The sequence below is a fragment of the Eublepharis macularius genome, chromosome 11 (genome assembly GCF_028583425.1).
Source record: "Eublepharis macularius isolate TG4126 chromosome 11, MPM_Emac_v1.0, whole genome shotgun sequence".
Lineage (NCBI taxonomy): Eukaryota > Metazoa > Chordata > Lepidosauria > Squamata > Eublepharidae > Eublepharis > Eublepharis macularius.
The window spans coordinates 975,357-994,980 of NC_072800.1; the positions used below are offsets into that span (position 1 = coordinate 975,357).

Sequence of the window (19,624 nt, forward strand, 5' to 3'; positions counted from 1 at the left end):
ACCTCTACATGATTGACTTGGCCACCTGGATCCGTGCTATGGTAACATTAAGACTTGACTATTGTAATGCACTATACCCAAGTCTCTCATCTAAGTTAACTAGGAGACTCCACATAGTACAAAATGTTGTGGCTTGACTGTTATTAGGAGTGAGACGGAACATGCATATTACTCCCATCCTACAGCCACTCCATTGGCTATCCGTTACCAAGCTCAGTTCATGGTATTGGCATACAAGGCTTTTCATGGCCGCAGCCCAGCACACCTATGGGACCACCTCTCTCCCTGTTCCTCCACGGCAGCTTCGCTCAACTGAACAGGGCCTCCCACAGGGGCCACCCGGCATATGGGTGAAATCCATAGCTGCCCATACATGTGCATTCTCTGTGCTGGCCTCTGTCCTATGGAACAGCCTGGCTGCGGAAGTCAGGAGAGCCCCCACTCTGCTGGGCTTCCGAAAATGATGCAAAATTGAATTATTCAAAGGAACTTTTTACACAGGTAGGAGGCCTGTATTGTAGGGAGATGATTTCAAAGAGGTGCTTCACTAATGAGTGGAGGACCACAGATTTCACTGCTATGTTGCCGTACATCTTATCGGTTGCTTTAAGTATGTGCTCCGTACTATGTGTTGCTTTAAGTATGACCCTACTGGGTAATTCTGTGTTGTCTAATGTCAGTACTAGAATTGCTTGCGCTCTGTTTCAGCATTTCTTCAACTTTGGATTCTTTGCTAAAGTTATGTCTTTGTAAACTTGCATTTATTTATCCTATGACATTGTTTATGGAAATATCCTTGATCCTGTCTGTGCTAATCTTACTCTATGTAATCTGCCTTGAGGCTCAGTGAGGAAGGCTGACTATAAATGACATAAATAAATAAAAAGTGCTTTAGAAGCCATTTTGTCTTAAGTAAAAGTGAAAAACTCAACAGGCCTGAGGGTCCAAAGACCGAAAGGCAGGAGTCAACAGGAGGCCTTGAGCTGAGAGGAATAAAGACCCAAAGGGCTCATCTTTCCGAGCTGCCTGTTGGTTTTGCATCTTTCCTCTTTTTTAAAGACATTTTTCCTTTTTGTTTTTTCAGGAGAAAATAAAAGCAAAGACTCCCTCTGACAAAAATGACTCAAGTGAGTGCAAAGTTCTGAAGAAGAGACCTGAAAGGGCTTCTCCTCTCTGCAGCAGCAGCAGAGAAACAGCTGAGGGAAGGTGCTGCCCTCCCCTCAGTAGGCCAAAAGAGGCTGGAGAACCAGCACGTGAGGGGCGGGGCGGGGCGGGGCGGGGCAGGGCGGGGGGGCATCCAAAAGTGCTCTTCAGAGCTCAGGAACCTTCTCCCGCACCAGGCCTGTACAGGCGCAATACCCTTGTGTGACTGCACTGTGACCGTGATGGTGAAAAGAGTATTTTCATGCGCTGGCAGACATTTTTGAACAGTTACAAAGGTTTTGTTTGAGGTTACAATCATAGAATCATAGAATCCCAGAGTTGGAAGGGGCCATACAGACCATCTAGTCCAACCCCCTGCCCAGCGCAGGATCAGCCTAAAGCATCTCTGGCAAGTATTCCTCCAGCCTCTTCTTGAAAACTGCCAGTGAGGGGGAGCTCACCACCTCCCTAGGCAGCTGATTCCACCTTTGAACTACTCTGACCGTGAAAAAGTTCTTCCTAATATCCAGACGGTACCTTTGTACTGTAATTATCTTTTATTAGAAATATTTATGAAACACAAATTCATTTAGGGGAAAAACATCACACACCACCTTTCAGTCAGTGATAGCTCAAGGTAAGTGAATGGGTGAAGAGGCAGTGCAGGAAGGGGGTTTCTTTTAGGAGGGGCATTACAGGGAAGGTCCAGGAGTTGCGGAGGGGGCAAAGGGTGGGGCTTCTGCTATTGTGTGCTAACAGACAACAACAATGGCGATGACCAGGAGTTCCAATGCCAGCAAATGACAAGGACGACAGCCTGTTCAGGAGGAAGGTCTTTGGAGATAAAACACCTCCCAAAATGCTCATAAACCCACGAAGCCGCCACATACCCAGACAAGCCACTGGCCTAGCAAGGTCAATATTGTCTTCTCAGGTAGAGGCCTTTCATATCGCCTGTTAAACTGGAGGTGCCAGCAACTGAGCCTGAGGCCTCCTGCATGCAAACCAGATGATCTGTCATGGAGCCGCAACCATTTCCTACAATTACTTTTTAATGCATAGCATGGTCATTCCAGCACACACGCCTGTTCCCATTGAGAGAGAATTCAGAACCACTGGTGAATGCTGCAGACATCAGTAGTTTATTGGTATGTTTAGTCAAAACACATCAAAAATGGAAACTTAAAAGCAAAAATACTTTCCACCTGCAACCATTAAACTAGACTCTACTGGCATATAATGCTTAACACATTGCAGCAATGAAGATGGGAGTCCACCGTCTCGCATACCTACTAAAAGCCACGATGATTAAAGCTAAGTTGGTTGAAATTGAGTGTAACTGCAATACGACCCATCTCAACAAATTAGCAGTTTAACAGTAAATGTCAAGGAGTTCTGTTGCTTTTTCTTCTAGAAGTATGTTTATTGAAAAGAGGACAAAAACACTATGAGTCCACAGTACAGTAGGTGAACAGTCACCATGTAAACTTCTGTGTATGCTTCCAATATTGCCATTTCATGGCATTTAAAGAAGCAAGCCAGAAAGCTGAATGGCTCCACAGCTCCTTTAATTGTCAGTTACAGCTTTTTCCCCGAAGATTCTCCTGTGTTCTTTGACTTCACCGTATTCGTAGGAGGTGGCAGGGCAACACAACAGCACTCAAAAGTCCAGGGACACAAACACTTGCCAGCAAAACTGCTGTTTGAGAACGGCAGTGTAAATTCAGCTTCCAAATTCAGCCAAACTCATGTTTGGGGGTGAGGCATTCAAGTCCAATACTCCCAGGTGTCCCTTGAAAATGAAACGGTTCAACACAAAAACATACCCAACAGATTAAAAAAATAAAAGGAAACAGAAATGTGTCCAAGAAAGTGTATGAAAATAGTGCAAGACTTACCATCAAACACGGAAGACCTCAGTTTGGGGGGTGAAAGATACAAACTTGGTTTCTCCCCAACATGCAGGCAAAAGCTTCTATTTCAATAGAAAATAGCATATTGTCGCACTGAACAAATGCTTCTCTGCCCTAGGCATTAGAGTGAGGTCTTCCGTGCTTAGAAGTAGTTTTGAGTAGTCGCATACTTTTGCCTCTCCTCCTCAAAAGTAAGCTTGACGCTTGCTGAGCTTTCCAATGTGTAGCTGGGGAGGAGTGCTTGCTACATTTGTAGTTTTCTGGAATGTGCTATCTATGCAAACAGGAACCTGGAAATGCAAGATTCCACAAGTAAAAAATACACCAGAGGTTGTCACCCCGGCTTTTACAAATCTGAGCCATGGAGGCTTGAAAGTCGATTCAAGGGCTGTGCAAAATTAGAAACTGGAGATAGCAAATCTCTGGAGTTGTGATGCTCTTATGAAAACTGCAGTATCCCAGGGTTAACAAGTTTAGGCTCAATATATATTAATCAGGCTGTTGATTAACTCTGGACTTTAACGCAGAACCGCACTTCTGTAACTCTACTTCTCAGAAAAGCACACTGAGTACTTCGTAATTCCTTCCTCCCAAGACAACAAAAACTTGTTAACTGCAGAGCTAAGCAAATATTCCAGTAATGTTTCATGGTCAGGACACTGCAATTTTAATACAATGATTATATAAACATTTTTACAGCTGTTAAGATTTACAGCACAGCCAGTCAGACGCTGTTCTGTACAAAACCACCAGCAAGCCTGGAATGATGTATTTAATAGAAGGCACCGTCATGCTCGTCGCGTCACTTGAGACCTCAAGACCCTCTCGCTGGGCACAGCTGACAGGAAAGGGACAGGGCAGGAGGAGCGTGCTCAGCAGCAGCCACCCCTGGACTGGAGAGAGGCGGGGAGCTCTAAGATTTACTCTTCAGTACTATGATTTTTGAAGTTTTATATTTGCATTTACAGCTAAATGGTTTCCTTCTGGAACAGAGTCTCATTAAGGTTTGGTTAACACACACACATTGGTCACAGCAAGCAGAGCAGATGCCCGCATCATTTCACAAGCTTTTTTTCTTGCTGTTTTTGACAAATGTCAATGTAAAATCAGTCGAGTCCCCATCAGTGCATTTGAGTCCATAAAAAAAAGTTTGTTGGGAGCCGAGTGTTCTAAAAGGGAAAAAAGGCAAGCTTCTCCAATTGCACAAACGGCACTATTTGTGTTTCCAACTGCAAGAGGCAGAAACAGGAATGCTTAAAATGTGCAGAGCGATTTTTGTTTTTACTGAAACGGAAAGGACCTTAACTCAATTGGACATGCCCTTTAAGTCCATTTTTGTTGCAGAAAGCTTAAATGGTCATTTCTCAGTCTTTAATCTCAAGTCTAGATTTATAAATTAACAGCGTGACTTCTTTGTGCGACTAGGGGAAAGAACGTCCACCTCAATTTAACTGGTAACCAAAGGAGGATTCTCACCTCAAAAGAAATGATCAAAAAGGCTGTGTTACATTCCAAAGCCAAAAATTAACAAGAATGCAAACATGATGAATAACGTATCATTGCCAAGACTGCCTGCCAGCACCGGGGTCTTCAGCGACGTTGACCTGCATATCGGCCTTCCATCTGCCCAGATCCTCTTCCAGAGGCCAGTTTCTGGGCCATGCTGCCCCTCGGAAGTGGCCCTCTCCCATCACGGTCTCGCATCATTCCGCCACCCACTATTCCACGCGGACCCCCAGGACCTCTGTCGTTGCGGCGAATCTCTCTTCGGTCATCACCACCACCTCGTGTCTCTCTTTCACGAGCAGCTCGAGTCTTTTTCTCTTCGACGTTCAAGCGCACCTCACCACGGAACATAATGGGCTTAGAGGGAGGGAAACAAAAATGCTGATGAGGAAAGCTAGTTTGCTGAATAAGATTTAAAATGGTTATTCAAGACAAGACAGCCATATAAATAAGGGAGGTCTTAAAATCTTGCACCTCTTCCTTTCCACTCTCCTTCCACTATGCACCATGCTGTAGCGTCACTTCACTGTACTGCTGAAGTTGCAAGCTAGGGCACAACTGAGCATTTGTCTAATGCTTTGAAATGGTCACGGTTATTCCTGTATCACTGATGGGAGGCTGCGACCAAGGGGCTTGCCTAAGGTTACCTCACGGCACAGGCAAAATCTGAACCAAGGACTTTCTGAAAAGTAGCTCAGTCCTAGTCATTTATTGACAGCATTTCAGCCATGTTCTTTGTGTGGTATTAAGACATGGCTTCCCACCAATATATATTTTGAGTTTGACTGTTGTAGGTTGGATCCAGACTAAATTTTTGAGTGGCAAATGGAACTTTCCTGCCCCCCTCCTCCCACTGCTGCCCCCGATGGCCCCCAAACCCTCCTCCTAGGGGACAGGGAACCCTGAGGAATGATATGAGGAGGGTCTCTGCAGGAGGAAGGGGGAATCGGACCAGCCTAATATACTGAGGGGAGTTTGCACTATTTATCACAAAATGGGGACTCTACTAATCAGGAACTACCTTCATTTAAACATTCCATATGAATAAAAATTCTGGTTCAAATATGTTTTGTGAGAGCTCAGGGAAAAAACGGCAAGAACCCCTCTGCCCTGATTTCCAGAAACGGAGTTCCATTAGACACAAACGTTCAAAAGTATCCAAGATCTTGTTGCGACTGAACAGTCAACCAGAACAGGTTAACATTTATATGGTGAAGTGGGCACAACATTTGAACCCCCCCCCTCCGTTCTCTTTCACAACCTGAAATATTTATGGTCTACACAGGCTACAATTTCTCACTATGTATAAATAAGAGGAAGGTAATTCAGGTAAATGATGTAATAAGTAACCCATAACAAATTAAATATGAATAATGAATTACAGTAAGGTATGTTGAAAATATACTCAGATTAGTGTATCTATTGGTAGCTGTATTTTTCACATCCGGATTAGATTACTGCACCACACTCCGCCTGGGGGTGACCTCGGAGAACTTCGGCTGGCCCAAAATGCAGGAGACCAGCTCCAGGGGCGGGGAAAGGGTTTGTCACATCCCTCCCTGTGCTAAAAGACCTGCACGGGCTGCCCATCTGTTTCTGGGCATGACGTTAGTTCTTACTTTTAAGGCTCTTAAATGGCTTGCGGCTGGGCTACCTGAGAGACCCCCCCCCCTTGTATTCTCCCGTTCATCATTTAAGAATTTCCCCACAAGTCCTCCTCTCTGTGCCCTCATGGGCTGAGATGGGGTGGGAAGCAGAGAGGGGGCTCTTTCAGTGGTGGCCCCTCACCTGTGGAACAGCTTCCCTGAAGCTCCTCTGTGTCTACTCTATTCTCTTTTATGAGCCAGATCAAAACATGCGCCTTTTAACTCAATCGTCTGATCTTTTAAGACTACTTTTTCAGTCTGTTTCTAGCAGAAGGGTACTTTCATGAGGATCGTTTTGGGCTATGGCTTTTAAAACACGGTTTGTTAATTTTCATTATTTGTATGTTTTATGGCTATCACATTTTACTGTGTGAGCCACCTTGAGATCAGATTCCTTGGAGAAGCAACATATACATTTTTTAAATAAATTCAAATGCAAGGGATGCTTTACAACACAGAAGTAACAGCCAATATGATTTTGGCTGCCAGGATACTGTATCTATAATAGTCAAGGGAAGGAAAAAAACATTCCAGGAAAAGGCAGATTGTGGACCCAGAACAGAACAAACCTGCGTCTTGGCCAAACTGCCACCACTTGGCCTTGAACTGGGGAGGATCACGAGGTCCTGACTGCTGCTTCATTAGGGACCGAACTGGATGGTGCTCAGCACCTCACAGCTAATGCCACACTTTGATGAAGGTGGCATCTCCCCAGTTCTGCGACTCCATCGGTCCTGAACTGCAGAGGATCCCAGTCCAGCTCTTGTAATTAATGTGCAGTGCCCCCCCCCCCCAAGCAGCCTAGAGGAGGGCCAGTGCAATCTGGTCAGTGCCATTTGTAGAGGCAAGCCAGAGCAATGAAGCATTTCTGGTTTGCTGAGGCAGAAGAGGGTGACAGGACGGAGTACCAGGCCCCTGGAGCTGGACATTTCTGAATGCTTCTTAAAGAATATATTCTCCAGAAGAAGAAAAAGCACACCAAAACAGAAGGTTTGAGGGTCGACCCAAAGGGTAGAAATCTATTCAAGGATAGGCAGCGTGAAAGTCTACTAAAAGAAGATATAGAACACGGTATATTTGTCAAAGGGAAGGTATGCTCTTTAAGTTACTGTACACAGATTTCAGCCAGGCTACTTACTTTTGCTAATAAAATTTTCTGAACTGGCTCACAGTCATCAAACACCACAAAGCCAAAATTTGGGAGTTTTCCTCCAACACCTTTAGTATTGATGCGAAGTTCTACAACATTCCCAAAGCCTATAAAAAATGTACAGAATATGTTGAACAGGAAGTAATTTGAAAAAGAATATGAGAGGTAATAACAGTGTTTACAGGATCCAGCTTTCTTGGCTTCCTTCCTCCACCCCAAGAAGTTTCACAACAGATTTTAGACTTACTCATAAAGAACTCTTTCAGTTCATTCTCATCTATGTCATGAGGGAGGTTTCCAACAAAGAGCTGGTGACTATCTGGGTAACGAATTATTCGGCGATTGTCCGATTCGTTCTGATCCACATCCCCTCGGCCTGCATTAATTCAACAAAAATTAAAATGTACAAATGGACACCAAGTACTACACACAACCTCAGTTTTAGAGGTGTATGAAGTTCAAGTTCATAAATGTACAAAGAAAACTTTTTATTCAAAAACACTTCTCTGTCATATATGTTGGACATTTAAAAATTATCATCCCCACGTGGCCAGGCTGGGAAACATTTAAGTGAGAACGGAGATGCTGGAAGTTTGTTCTGAGGCTGAAGTGATGCACTTCCAATGTATTTAAACGTAGTGTACATTCTGGGTCCTCACGCAGCAACAAAGGCGCAGTTTAGAATAATAGCATTTAATAATAAAAAAGCAAAAATAGTGTGCTTTGGTTGTGACAGCAGTCACTTCATAGAAAGTCGGGAGAAGAAAACATTTCAGGGCAAAATGGAATATAACCTTTTTAAACAGCACCAGCTATATTTCAAGTGACAATCTGTCTTCTCCCTCTTCTTTTGGATCTAGGGACACGATGCCTGCAGAGTCCCTTCTGGATGTGACAGCACTGACTCCAGTCCACTCGCAAGGGGTGCACAAGTTCCCTCCTTGCCAATACAAGCAGGGAGGACAGGAACTTTGCAATCAGTATGTAGAACAATTATTTTTTCTAGGTTGTGCTAGTTAATACCATTTATTACTTTTCAATGCACTGAACTGAGATACACAAAAGGTGGGCATCTGATGGGATGCCCAATAGAAAACACATGAGTGTTTGTTTCAGAGCACAACAGAAACGTCCTTGTTTCCCTTTGTTTTCCACCACAGGCGGAAAATCTGTGTCTTTTAAGATTTCACCAAGGAATGTACCATAAGCTGTAACTTTCTAGCCTTCTCCAAGCATAAGAATGCCTTGTTTTGCTCAGCATCTAAAACAGCTCCTATGAATTGTACTCTTTTAGCTGGGTTTAGTTGTGACTTAATAATCAGGCCCAAGCATTGATATATCTTGACCATCAAACTAACATGAGTTTGAAAGGCCTCTCTAGAATCTGCAGTGATTAGCTAATTGTCTAGATAAGGATAAATAGAATACCTTTGTGTTCTAAGAAATGCTAACATAGTTGCCATACATTTAGTGAATACTCTGAGAGCTGTTGCCAAACCAAAGGGTAAGACTTGATATTGGTAGATTTTGTCTCCGAACTGAAATCTCAATAATTTCCTGTAATTCTCATGAATTGAGATAAGAGAATATATGTCCTTTAGGTCAAGGCCTGCAGACCAGGAATCAGGGGGTAGTAACTGCAGAATCAAGGGAAGAGTTATCATCCTGAACTCGCACACCCTAACAGACTCATTTAACTCTCTCCAGTCTAAGATGGGTCTGCTGCATTCCGCATCTTTTATATCCACTAGGAAAAATCTCGAGTAAAATCCTAGTCTAGATTCTGATCCTGGCACTTCTTGTACTGCTCCTTTCACAAGCAGCCCCAACACCAGCTGTGGTGACCAGTGCATTGCCTTACTAGGAAAACCCAGAGACGGGAAACTCTCAAACTCAAGTTTATAACCACTTGAAACTATTTCCAATGCCCAAACATCGGTAGTGATCGATTCTCATTCATGAACGTACTGAGTGAGTGTCTCTCCAAAAACCATCATGGTATCACAGCCTAGTAAGAATTGCTTCTGACTTTGACTGACCAGTTTGCCCCGTGCAAGTATTGAAAGGCATGGATCAGTCGCGGGAGGGATGTGAACCATCTCTCCATGTCTGGCATGAGGAATAACATGAAGAGGCAACACCAGGCGGTGCTTCTTCGGGGGAAAGTTCTAGTGGCACCACACGACTGCCAGCTAGCCAGCAGGAGGCAGGCTCCTCTGGTGCTCTCCCTCCATGGTGTCTGTAGGGCAGGGGTGCCAAGCCTCTCTGACAGAGAAGCTTGGTACACAGGGTGCTAGTGTGCCCAAAGGGGGGATCCAGAAGGTGAGCAGGAGCATCACGTGCTTGATCTTGGACATGGTCACTGTAGATGGGCAGCCGTTCTCCATAATGGATGATTTCAGCTTCCAAGGGCTGCTCCATGATGCCTACCTTGGTACATGATCCTTGCCTGCACGACGTTGAGCAGGACTATGGGGCCCTCATTTTACAGGGCTGCCAGGGATCATGTGAAGGCGCAGTTGTCCTGTGCTGCCGAGAGAGCTGTGCACTTCACATCCGACATATGGACCTGCCCTAGTGTGCAGCATGCATGCCTGTCATTTACTGCTCACTGGTGGCAACCCGAAGACCTTCAGGGCAGAGGTGGGATCCCAAGTTTTAGGAAGGGACAATGGGAGACTACTGGGCTGGCTACTGTAAGGCTTTGCTCCATGCCAAAAAGGGAGTTAGAAGACTGGGTAGGCGACGGCAGCGTCACCATGGGATATGTGGTGACAGATGGTGGTGCAAACATGAGGACAGCTGTGGTGCAGGTGGGTCAGTAGTACATTTACTGTACAGCCCACAAACTTCACCTTCTGGTGAAGGGTGCGCTTGGTTTGGGCTCCTCCAGGGAACCGCAACTCGTGAGCTCCAGTATCTCCTGCAGAAATGTTGGAGACTCACGAGTCACTTCTTCTGCAGTGTGAGGTCCATTCATGAACTGCGCCAGAAGCAGGCCAGGGAAGGCGTGCCAGAGCATCGCCTGATCTTTGATGTTTCCACGCTGGAACTCCACCGGTGTAGTGCTGGAGCGCTTGGTGGAGCAGCCACCCTCGAAGTGTGGCTCTCGGAGAATGACATCTGGAACCAGGAGGGTGAGTTCAGCCAAGAGGATTGGCTCACCATTTCTCAGACAGTGGAGGTCCCAAAGCCCTTCAAGGACTTCACTGTCACAGTCTCATCTGACATGGCGACCCTGGGTCTTGTCATTCCTCTGGTGCACATGCTTCAGAGTTCCAGGGCCTCCTTTGTGGACGCAGATGAACCGCGTGCAGACTTAGTTCTAGGAGTGTGTGCACTTGTGAAAAGGCTTCAAGCAGGGCATCGCTGCCAGGCTAAAGCTTCTCACCAAGAAGGAACCATACATGTTGGCGACCATGTGCGATACGCATATCAAGGGTAATTTTGCTGAGCAGCACAGGAACCTCACTAGCACCAGAGATGCCTTCTGCATGCAGGTGAGGCATAGGGAGGCCAAGAGGGGCCACCTGCCAACTGAGGGGATGGGCAGGGGGCCCAGCTCTGTGGGTCCTCCTTGCACTCCTTCTGAAAAGGTTCCCCCTACGGCCACCGCCAGGATGTCCATGGAGATGGAGATGCTCTGGCGGCCCCTCGGCCCCTCTGGGAACATGAGTCGTGTGAGATAGGATTTGGTGGAAGCAATGGTTAGGGACTACCTTGCAGAGCCCTGCGAGTTGCTTTCTACCGACCTGCTGAGCTACTGGGCTAAGGAGGAGGTAGCCTGGCCAGACCTCTCGCTCGAGGCACACAGGCTCCTCTCAGGCTCTCCAACGAGCATGGAGAGCGAGCGTGTCTTGTCCTACGCGAGTGACACTGTCAGCCCACATCACACTCGCCTTCTCCCATGGAGACTTGAGCAGTTGGTCTTCTTGAAGGTCAACATGCAGCTCTTCCGATTTCTCAGGAGTGGACTTCCAGAGTGAATGAGGTGAGCCCTCCTTTTGGACTGCATCCTCTGTGAGTTTATGACCTGGGGAATAACACTCATCCCAAAAGTAAACTTAGGTAGAACACCAGCAGGAGGAGAGTGGAACTCAGTATCAAAAGGAATGCACCCTGCAATTTGCGCCCCCCCCCCAACCACACACTCACAACGCAACACTATCCCAATCCCTGCGGGCACAAATTTATGCTGATATTTGAGAGCAGAGGCCCCGGAAATGGTGTCATATTGTCACTAGAAGAGAGAGAGAGAGAGAGGTTAGGTAAAGTAGAGAGGAACACACAATGTGTGTCACAGGAAACCCAGAGAAGCATCCAAACTAAGCTATGCTGAGTAAACTCAAGTTTACTCACTGCATGGATTGGAGCATGTTGTTATGTGTTGTTGCTTTGCTGTTAAATGTTCTCACTGCAGCGGTAGGAGCGAGAAGGAATGGTGTGAGCGCGGGCTGACGATGAAGGCTAGATCCCAATGATGTCTCACAGGCACCCTCGCCCTGTGCATAAGTGCCCCAGTAAAGAAATATTAAAAGGTCTCAGCATAGAGAACAATGGAGAGTGGTTGGCCAGCCTGTTCTGGGGGTGCTGGGGAATTTTGGGGCATGTGTGCTTGGTTCTGTTGGGCTGTAGATTGTAAATGGGACTGTGGTTGCGGCCACTGTCAGCCACAGTCCATGTGTTTCTGCTGTTGGGGAGTCTTCTCCACAGTAGAAAGTAATGGTGTGGCAGGGGAACCACGATTGGGGGACCATAAAATGCCCCCCCCCAAAGTCAAATATCCCTGAACCTTGGGAGAGAATACGAGTACAGGTAGGAGCAGGCTCCCTGAAAACTTGGTGCATTTTGCATGCAAAATGCCATCCCAAGCCACCTAGAAAGACCCCTTGTTTTTCCCCATAGGGAATAATGGAGAGAGGAGGCAGATAGGGGCACCTTTTGGGGGGGGCAGAATATGGCCCCCCGAAGTCCAATTTATCTGAAACTTGGGGTGTCGTTAGAGGAGAGTTAGGAGAAGGTCCCCACCAACTTTTGTATGATTCGGAAAGAAAATGGTCCCCCAGGCCCCCGAAAATCCAGGGGCAGCATCCCCATTGCCACTTCGGAAATTGCTTGTTTCTGGATCTTTTTCCTGCTTTGGAAATACCAAAGCGGGAAACTCCAATCTTTCTGGTACTGCACACTCCTAGTTCCAACTTACATCTTCCCTTCTTCCTAGGAGGTTCTGAGGTGCTGTAAACAGCCTCTCTTGACTCTGAGGATCTTGACTGATCAGTTGTTGGAGCCGAAGGTTGTGGAGTCAAAAACTTTCCTGGATGGTTCCAACGGGTGTCTTGAGGAGGACCTCTGACGGATTCAAGGGGAGGCAGCTGGATCTGAAGTGGCTTTAGCGGTTGGTGTTGAGCTCAGTTTTAAGGTTGGATCCTCATGTTCAGTGAGCTCTGCAAGTGCAGAGGTCTTTGCTGTTGGGGCTGGTCACTGCCGACAATGCCCACTCCCCCAGTACAGCCTAGTAGCTCATTCAGCTCTGGCTTGAGGGTGAAACCTTGGCAGTGCTTGCAGGAATTCACACTGCGGCTTTCCCCCCGGCAAATGAGGCACAGTGATTGTCTGTCCGTCCCCATCATTTTTGTTGCGCACTGGATGCATTTTTTAAACAGGGCTTTATCAGCCATAAGCAAATTAGAGACTTTGCTCACTCTCTCCTCCCCTCTCCACAGAAGAGAATCAGCAATGACAAAGCTTGTGAAGAGAGGAGAAGCTCTTATTGACGATCCTTTGTCGGAGGCAAAGAAGGAACTGAGGGTCCGGGGGTGCCCTCCTCCAGAGCACAGGTGTTTTTGGAGAGAAATCACCACACAGACACGTGGGGGGGCGTGCACCCTCTTAGCGGGGGAAAAGCTGTGAAATCCTCCAGCTGGCAGGCCTGCACACGAGCAGGTTTATAGCTTCTTTCTTCTAAGTCAGTCATATTCTGTGCTCCTATTCTAACCACATTTTCTGTAGCCTGGTTCAATCTGATACCAGTTGTGGGCAACAGAAGAGCTGCTGTCATTTGCTTCCACTACTTGCTTACAAAAGCCTTACTGAAGGTGCCACTCTCACCACCAAAGTTCAAAACATGGGAAGGCTGCTGAAAAAGCCCTCTCGGGGTCCCTTGCAACCTCATCTACGAGATGGCCTGTGCTCACTCTTCACTGCACTCAGGCAGGCTGATACAGGCAGAAGTGGTCCTTCAGAAATTCCCGACCCAACCTGCTTAGGGCTTTAGTGGTGAAGGGAAATAAACTAGCAGCCAGTTTTAGATGATCTCTCCGGTGAGCGGCAGTCTGGACCATTGCCAGTACATTCAGGAACAGATGTCATTTTAGAGCCATCTTCCAAAAGTAGCGCCATGCACAGCAGGTCTAAACTAATCTGGCTGTTACGGAAGCAAATGTGTCTGTGGATATGTATACTTCATCCAGTAACAGTTAGCACACCAGCCTGGTCCTAACCTAACTTTAGCTGAAGGAAAATGTCCGGGGTCTGGGCCTCAGCCCCCGGACTTGCTGGGAGGGAGGCAACTGGGAGACAGCAGTCCTGCCGCCCCAGCCAGCAACCAGGGTCAGAACCCACCTACACCCGGGGAAAGGGACAAAGGGCCAGGGCCTCAGAGGGCTAGAGGAGGCAGAGAGGCACCAGCTAGACCCACCCTCCAGGGGGGCGATAGGGGGCTCAGCAGAGCAGAGAGAGAGGGCAAAAGCAAGAAGAATAGGGACCCAGCAGCTGCCCAAACAGAGCTCTTACCTGGCAGAGAAGAGAAGCAGCCACAGAGCCACGCCCCAGCCTCCACCTCAGCCTGAAGACAGCAACCTGGCTCAGGAGATGCTCAGAACCAAGCCCCTCCAGGTGAAGCTGCTGAAGGCATTCTGTGGGAAGAGCTGGGCAGCCAGCCAAGGGGCCACAGCTGGGCCTACCTTCAGTAATCAGCTCAGCCAGAGAGGCCTGGCAGCCAGCCTACATGACACAGCTGTTGCTGATCCAGGCAGAACAGCCAGCTACCCCAACTGCAGCAGCTTGAGACAGCCCAGGCCAACGCTGGAAGGCCAGGGAGGGGTGGGGCCTGGCAGGCAGGACCTGCAAGGAGGGCGGGGCGGTGAAAGAAGGCCCTATAAAGGCTGGCTGGGGAGATCTCTGGGGTGGTGGGTGTGAGTAAGGAGTGATGGTGTGGAGTGAGAGCAGAGCAGTGAGAGAGTGGAGGCTTGGAGGAGAGTTCTGGGAGGAGGATATGATGGAGGACGCAGAGGGTGAGCATGCCAGGTTGAGCAGGCCAGTGAGTGGACTGAGAGGGAGTCTGGGTGATGTATACCACCCCTCCTTCCACAGAGCAGGGTCCTGCAGCATCCCTGGCACCCCTCTGATGTCAGGGCTGGCCCAGCTGGCGCCCCACCCAGCGGCAGCAGCGACAGGCCCTGACAGAAAATTTTATTTATAGTCTGCCTTCCTCACAAAGTCTGAACACAGATACCAAACAACCAAAAATCTGCTGAACCCAACTCTGAACTGAATCTTATCCATATTGCAGGAGTCTAATGTGTTTGTTCCATTAAAGGGCTATTTCAGAGGTCCCCAACATTCTTCAACTTTTGGGCATTCCAAGAATTTCAAGAAAGGTCTCAAGCAGATCTGGAGACCTGGCACACAGATCTTCCAGATAGACAGAGGGTGCCATCATAAAAAAAGAGGACGAGAATACTTTGAAAAAAGCACTGTGGGAGAAAAAAGGATATCTTTGTTTTGTTAAGTTTCTAAGAAAAAAGATTGAAAAAGATTGAAATGCTCTTCTTCAGGGCCACCTCAGGATTTTATAGCAGCCCTGGGCCTCTCTCAAATAGTGTTGAAATAGGTTCAACACACAAAAGAGGGCTTGGACTTACTCTTTTGCACTGAGCCTTTGAGGGGAGGCCTTTCAGCCTGAACCGTGGACTATTCATTTTCTACTGAAGACGAGGGTGAATGTGGCCCCAACACCCTACAAAAGGGGAGAACCCGGTAAGACGGTCTGCCCACAGAGGCTCATGGATCCTTTTGGATTCCGAAATGCTCTGGGGGATCGTAGATTTCCTAACACGTTATCAGTTGAGGCTGCAGTGGGAGTTTGAAACACGAAGCTCCTGAAAGCCACTGACAAGTTTGCTCTGCATCAACCTCTCCCGCCTGGGACTGGAAGCCGCCCCTGAGGTTCACCACAGAGCTGGGTGATCTTACAGAAGCCTGGAAGGTGTCTAGAAAGACGCTGGCAGAAAACACATAGTAGGCAGATATACTGTGCTATAGAGACCACCGGAAGACCTATGAATTGGCAATGATGGCGGCAAAGAAACATCATTTCTCCGCAACCGCTGCATCAGCTGGATCACAACCATCTCAAATGTTCATGGTATCTCAATACCTTCTGACTCCTAAATCTGAACCATTATTGTCTCAAGAACAGATAATTAGCTGCGACAACTTTGCAAAATTATTTGCTGACAAAATAGCACGAAGAATATATGCTGATCTGGATGCTGATTATAATGCCCAATACACTGTCCGCAGCACTGACGGACCATTTTGACCCAGTTATTGCCTAGTCTCTAATCTGCCCTTTTTGGGCAAAGTGATTGAGAAAGCAGAAGGAGACCAGCTACAGGTCGTCTTGAATAAGGTCTGGTGCTCTCAACCCTTTTCCAGTCGGGTTGCAGGCTGGTCTATGGGAGGGAGACTGCTCAGGGGCCTTCAGTGGATAGCCTCTGTCTGAACGACGAAGGCCACGCTTCTCTGCTGCTCCTCCTGGATCTACCTGCAGCCTTCGACAGAGGAGATCAGGCCATCCTGCTGAGGCATCTGGAGGCAGAAGCGAGCATCCGGGGATGGGCCTTGGACTGGTCTGAGCCGTTCCTCATGGCGCGGGCTCGGAAGGGTTGCTGTGGGAGACCAGCTGTCTTCAGGGACCGTCTTGCAGGGTTCAACAAGCTGCAATCTTATCGCTCACGTTATTCAACCTTTATGTAAGGCCTTTAGGCAAAATCATTCGTAGCTATGGAATTGGATGTCACCAATATGCAGACGTAATGAGCAGAGAGTATCATGACAAACAGCTAGGGGGGGAAACCCCAAAATCGTGAAGATGAACTAAGAACCTCCAGTAAAGAAATATATGTAATAGGCTGTGATTCCAAATTAAATTACATTATGAAATGTATTGTATGAAGTTTATTTCTTATTAAACACATAAGACATAATACCATATATAATACCATATATATACCATAAATCACACATTTGTGCATAACTCAACCATAACATCATTATTACAAACCAGCCTCCAGCAAGTTTTTCATAAGTACCAGGTTAGAAAGCGCAATTTACAACGGTAAAGCGCTAGTCCAACTCAAGTCATAGATACGTTCAGAACAAATCAGTTATTGCATGAGCCCAAGAACAATACTGCAAAGTCCAACCAGCCTGTGGCAGCGGGAGAGAGCAAGGTTTTTTAGGGTGACGGGGGCTCATACAAAGTGATCAACCCAGCAGGCAACAAAAGGGTCTCGCTGCGGCTGGGAAGTCCCAAGCTGGTCTGTGCCTTCTTTACGGAAGAGGATTTCAGCAGTGACCACAACAGGTAATCCAACAGTCTTCCCCCCGTTTCACATTCATTTTCAAAGTAGGCACAATCTAAATCATCCATCAAGGGTCATCCCCAAAACCTTTGCTCTGCAACACGCCGCTTTATAATCCTTGTAATCTTAAATACGAGGCCAGGAAACCTCCCACCCTCCTGGCTGCCTATAAACTATGCAGAGCTGGTCTATTCAAGGGGGCTTTGTATTTAGCCGGGAGGGCTGCAGTCTAAGGAACTGGTCTCAAAGAGATGCACCAGTAAAGAGATGGGGACTAGATCCAGGGGAGTGAGCCGTGTTAGTCTGTAGCAGCAAAACAGAAAAGAGTCCAGTAGCACCTTTAAGACTAACCAACTTTACTGTAGCATCAGCTTTTGAGAACTGTGGTTCCCGAAAGCTTATGCTGCAGTAGCGATGGGGACGGGAGACTTTACTGCTATGTACTGTCTATTGCTGATCCTACTGGGTAATATCTCCGTTGTTTATTATGTCAGTCTTATAATTGCTTGTGCTCCGTTTCAGCATTTCTTCATCTCTGTATTGGATTTGTGCTGGCTTTAAATCTTTGCAAATCTGTCCTATTGCATCGTTTATTGAAATGTCTTTGAACTGACTATACAGACTCACACTGTGTAATCCGCCTTGAGTCTCAGAGAGGAAGGTGGGCTATAAATAACAAATAATAATAAATTTTGAGTCAGCCTGGAAGCAAATTAGCTACCAGTGTAGCTGGTGTACTACCAGTTTTATGATTTTTTTAAAAGACACGGGAGAACATCCACGTTTGAAGGGGAAGCGTGCAGCAAGGGACGGTGCATGCAAAGAAACACCAGAGAGATTCTTATTCCAGCATTTCCACAAAAAAGCGCTCTTGAAGCGTGGCTTTTACACGCAGGGTTGAAACCTGGCATTGTGAGGTGGGTCATCAAACCAGATGAACAACCTGAGCATCTAAAGATAAGCTATGAACTCTTTGTAAGTTATGTTGAAAGAAACGGTTTACCTGGTCTGGGTCCCCTCGAAGGAAAACCTGGTCTCTCTCTTGGACGTTGTTCACGCATACGGAGTGGTTGGGATTGGGTTTCAGGTTTTGTTTCCACTCTTTGCTGGAACAAGAGAATACACTAGTGGCCGAAATCCTCAAGGAAACTTACTGAAAGCAGCACATGTCAAAAATGCAGAACGATGGCTTCTTTAGTGTAGTAGGAAAAATATTCCCTTATTAATTCCTCTGTACCAATCCCGGACTGTAGGGCTTGCTGCTCTACAAGCAAACGAACAAAACCTGCTAAACCCAGCTCTGAACGGAATCCTATTCACATTGGCAGGGATCTAAAGCACCGCATGCTGCCTTCTATTCACGCTTTTCAGCTCCCCGGCATGAGCTCCCCTGCCCCCCTCGAGTCCTTCCCTCTTAGGAGGCGCAAAGAGAGTTCACACCTTGCCTGCATGAAAGGGAGAGTGCTGTCTCTGCTTGTGCACAGCGTGGGAGGGGGAGAGAACAAGGCTTGAACCCCAGCCAGAAGAATGCCAAACCACAGCAACTAATACACCGTTGGGGGCTATTGTGTTGATCTCCAATCAACGCTGCCTTGCATAGTAAACACCTTCTTTGTCTCTCCAAAAAGAGCGTTCAAGTTGTTACTGTACAAAGGTGTGTCATACCAAGTACAAACAGAAATATGCCTTCTACCTTGATCCTTCCAGGAAAATAGTTATGCAGAACTCCTAACTGTTCTCTTAATTCTGAATCCTATTTTTAAAGAAGGGATCCTTATAAAAAAATTAACACGCCAGAGACCAGTCTTTGCCTTTCGACTGTTAGGCGTGATGGGCTGCTGAGCTGAGTCCTTGCTCGGAACTCAAGGCATCGGCACTGAGGCCCCGAGAGGCTGAGTGGAGCTGCGGGGGGGGGGGGGGCACCCACCATGGCCTCGTGGACCAGTGCGGCTCTCCTCAGCCGTGTGGCACGCAGACAAGAGGCTCGGGGTCCTGTGTGGCCTACCTGGCAAACCTCTGGCAGAAAGCACCCGTGCGCCTACTTGTTCTGTTCACCCAAATATCCTAAGCAACAGAGATGTCCGTGGAATGAGGAGGACGGTTCTCCACACGGGCAGCAGCACTTGAACAAAATCCACGGGTGCCTTTTATTAGGACCAACCAAACTGGCACAAAATACTGTGCAGTATCTGATGACAGTCTTGGAAGGTAAGTGCCCAGGCACCTAAGCTACTGGGGTGGGGGGGGGGAGCCTGCCTATAGATTCTGTTCACAGCTATATATAAAAAAAATCCATTACTATAACAAAGAAGCAAAATACAAAGCAAATAGCTCTGAAAGAAATAAAATTCCAGAGAAATTCCCAATCAAAACATATGCTGCTGCAGCAGATGAAAGGACTGAGTGGGAATACACAATTCTTCTCCCCGGGGTCTGAGCAATCTCCGCTGTGCTTGAGAGAAGTTCAGTGCCTAAACCACAGCCTGAAAAATGTCCAAATCTCGGCTCTGTGCAAGTACAAAGCCTTGCCCACACGATGCACACAGACCACGAAGTCGAACGAGATGTATTTCTACGACCCAAGCAGAAAATCTACCGACTTTCATGAACAGTGAAGGC

At 47.2% G+C, this 19,624-nt stretch overlaps 1 protein-coding gene across 2 annotated transcripts in view; it reads right to left on the bottom strand.

The window, feature by feature from the left end:
* Positions 1 to 2,266: 2,266 nt before the first annotated feature.
* G3BP2 (G3BP stress granule assembly factor 2) overlaps positions 2,267 to 19,624 on the bottom strand; it is a 124,091-nt gene continuing 106,733 nt past the window's right edge. For both annotated transcript variants that reach the window (XM_054991168.1, XM_054991169.1), the window contains 4 exons: positions 18,009 to 18,111; positions 7,606 to 7,734; positions 7,347 to 7,465; positions 2,267 to 4,919 (listed from right to left, as the gene is read on the bottom strand). In XM_054991168.1, coding sequence (XP_054847143.1) covers positions 4,647 to 4,919; positions 7,347 to 7,465; positions 7,606 to 7,734; positions 18,009 to 18,111 — 624 coding nt within the window. In that variant the 3' untranslated portion in view covers positions 2,267 to 4,646. The remainder of the gene's footprint in view (positions 4,920 to 7,346; positions 7,466 to 7,605; positions 7,735 to 18,008; positions 18,112 to 19,624) is intronic.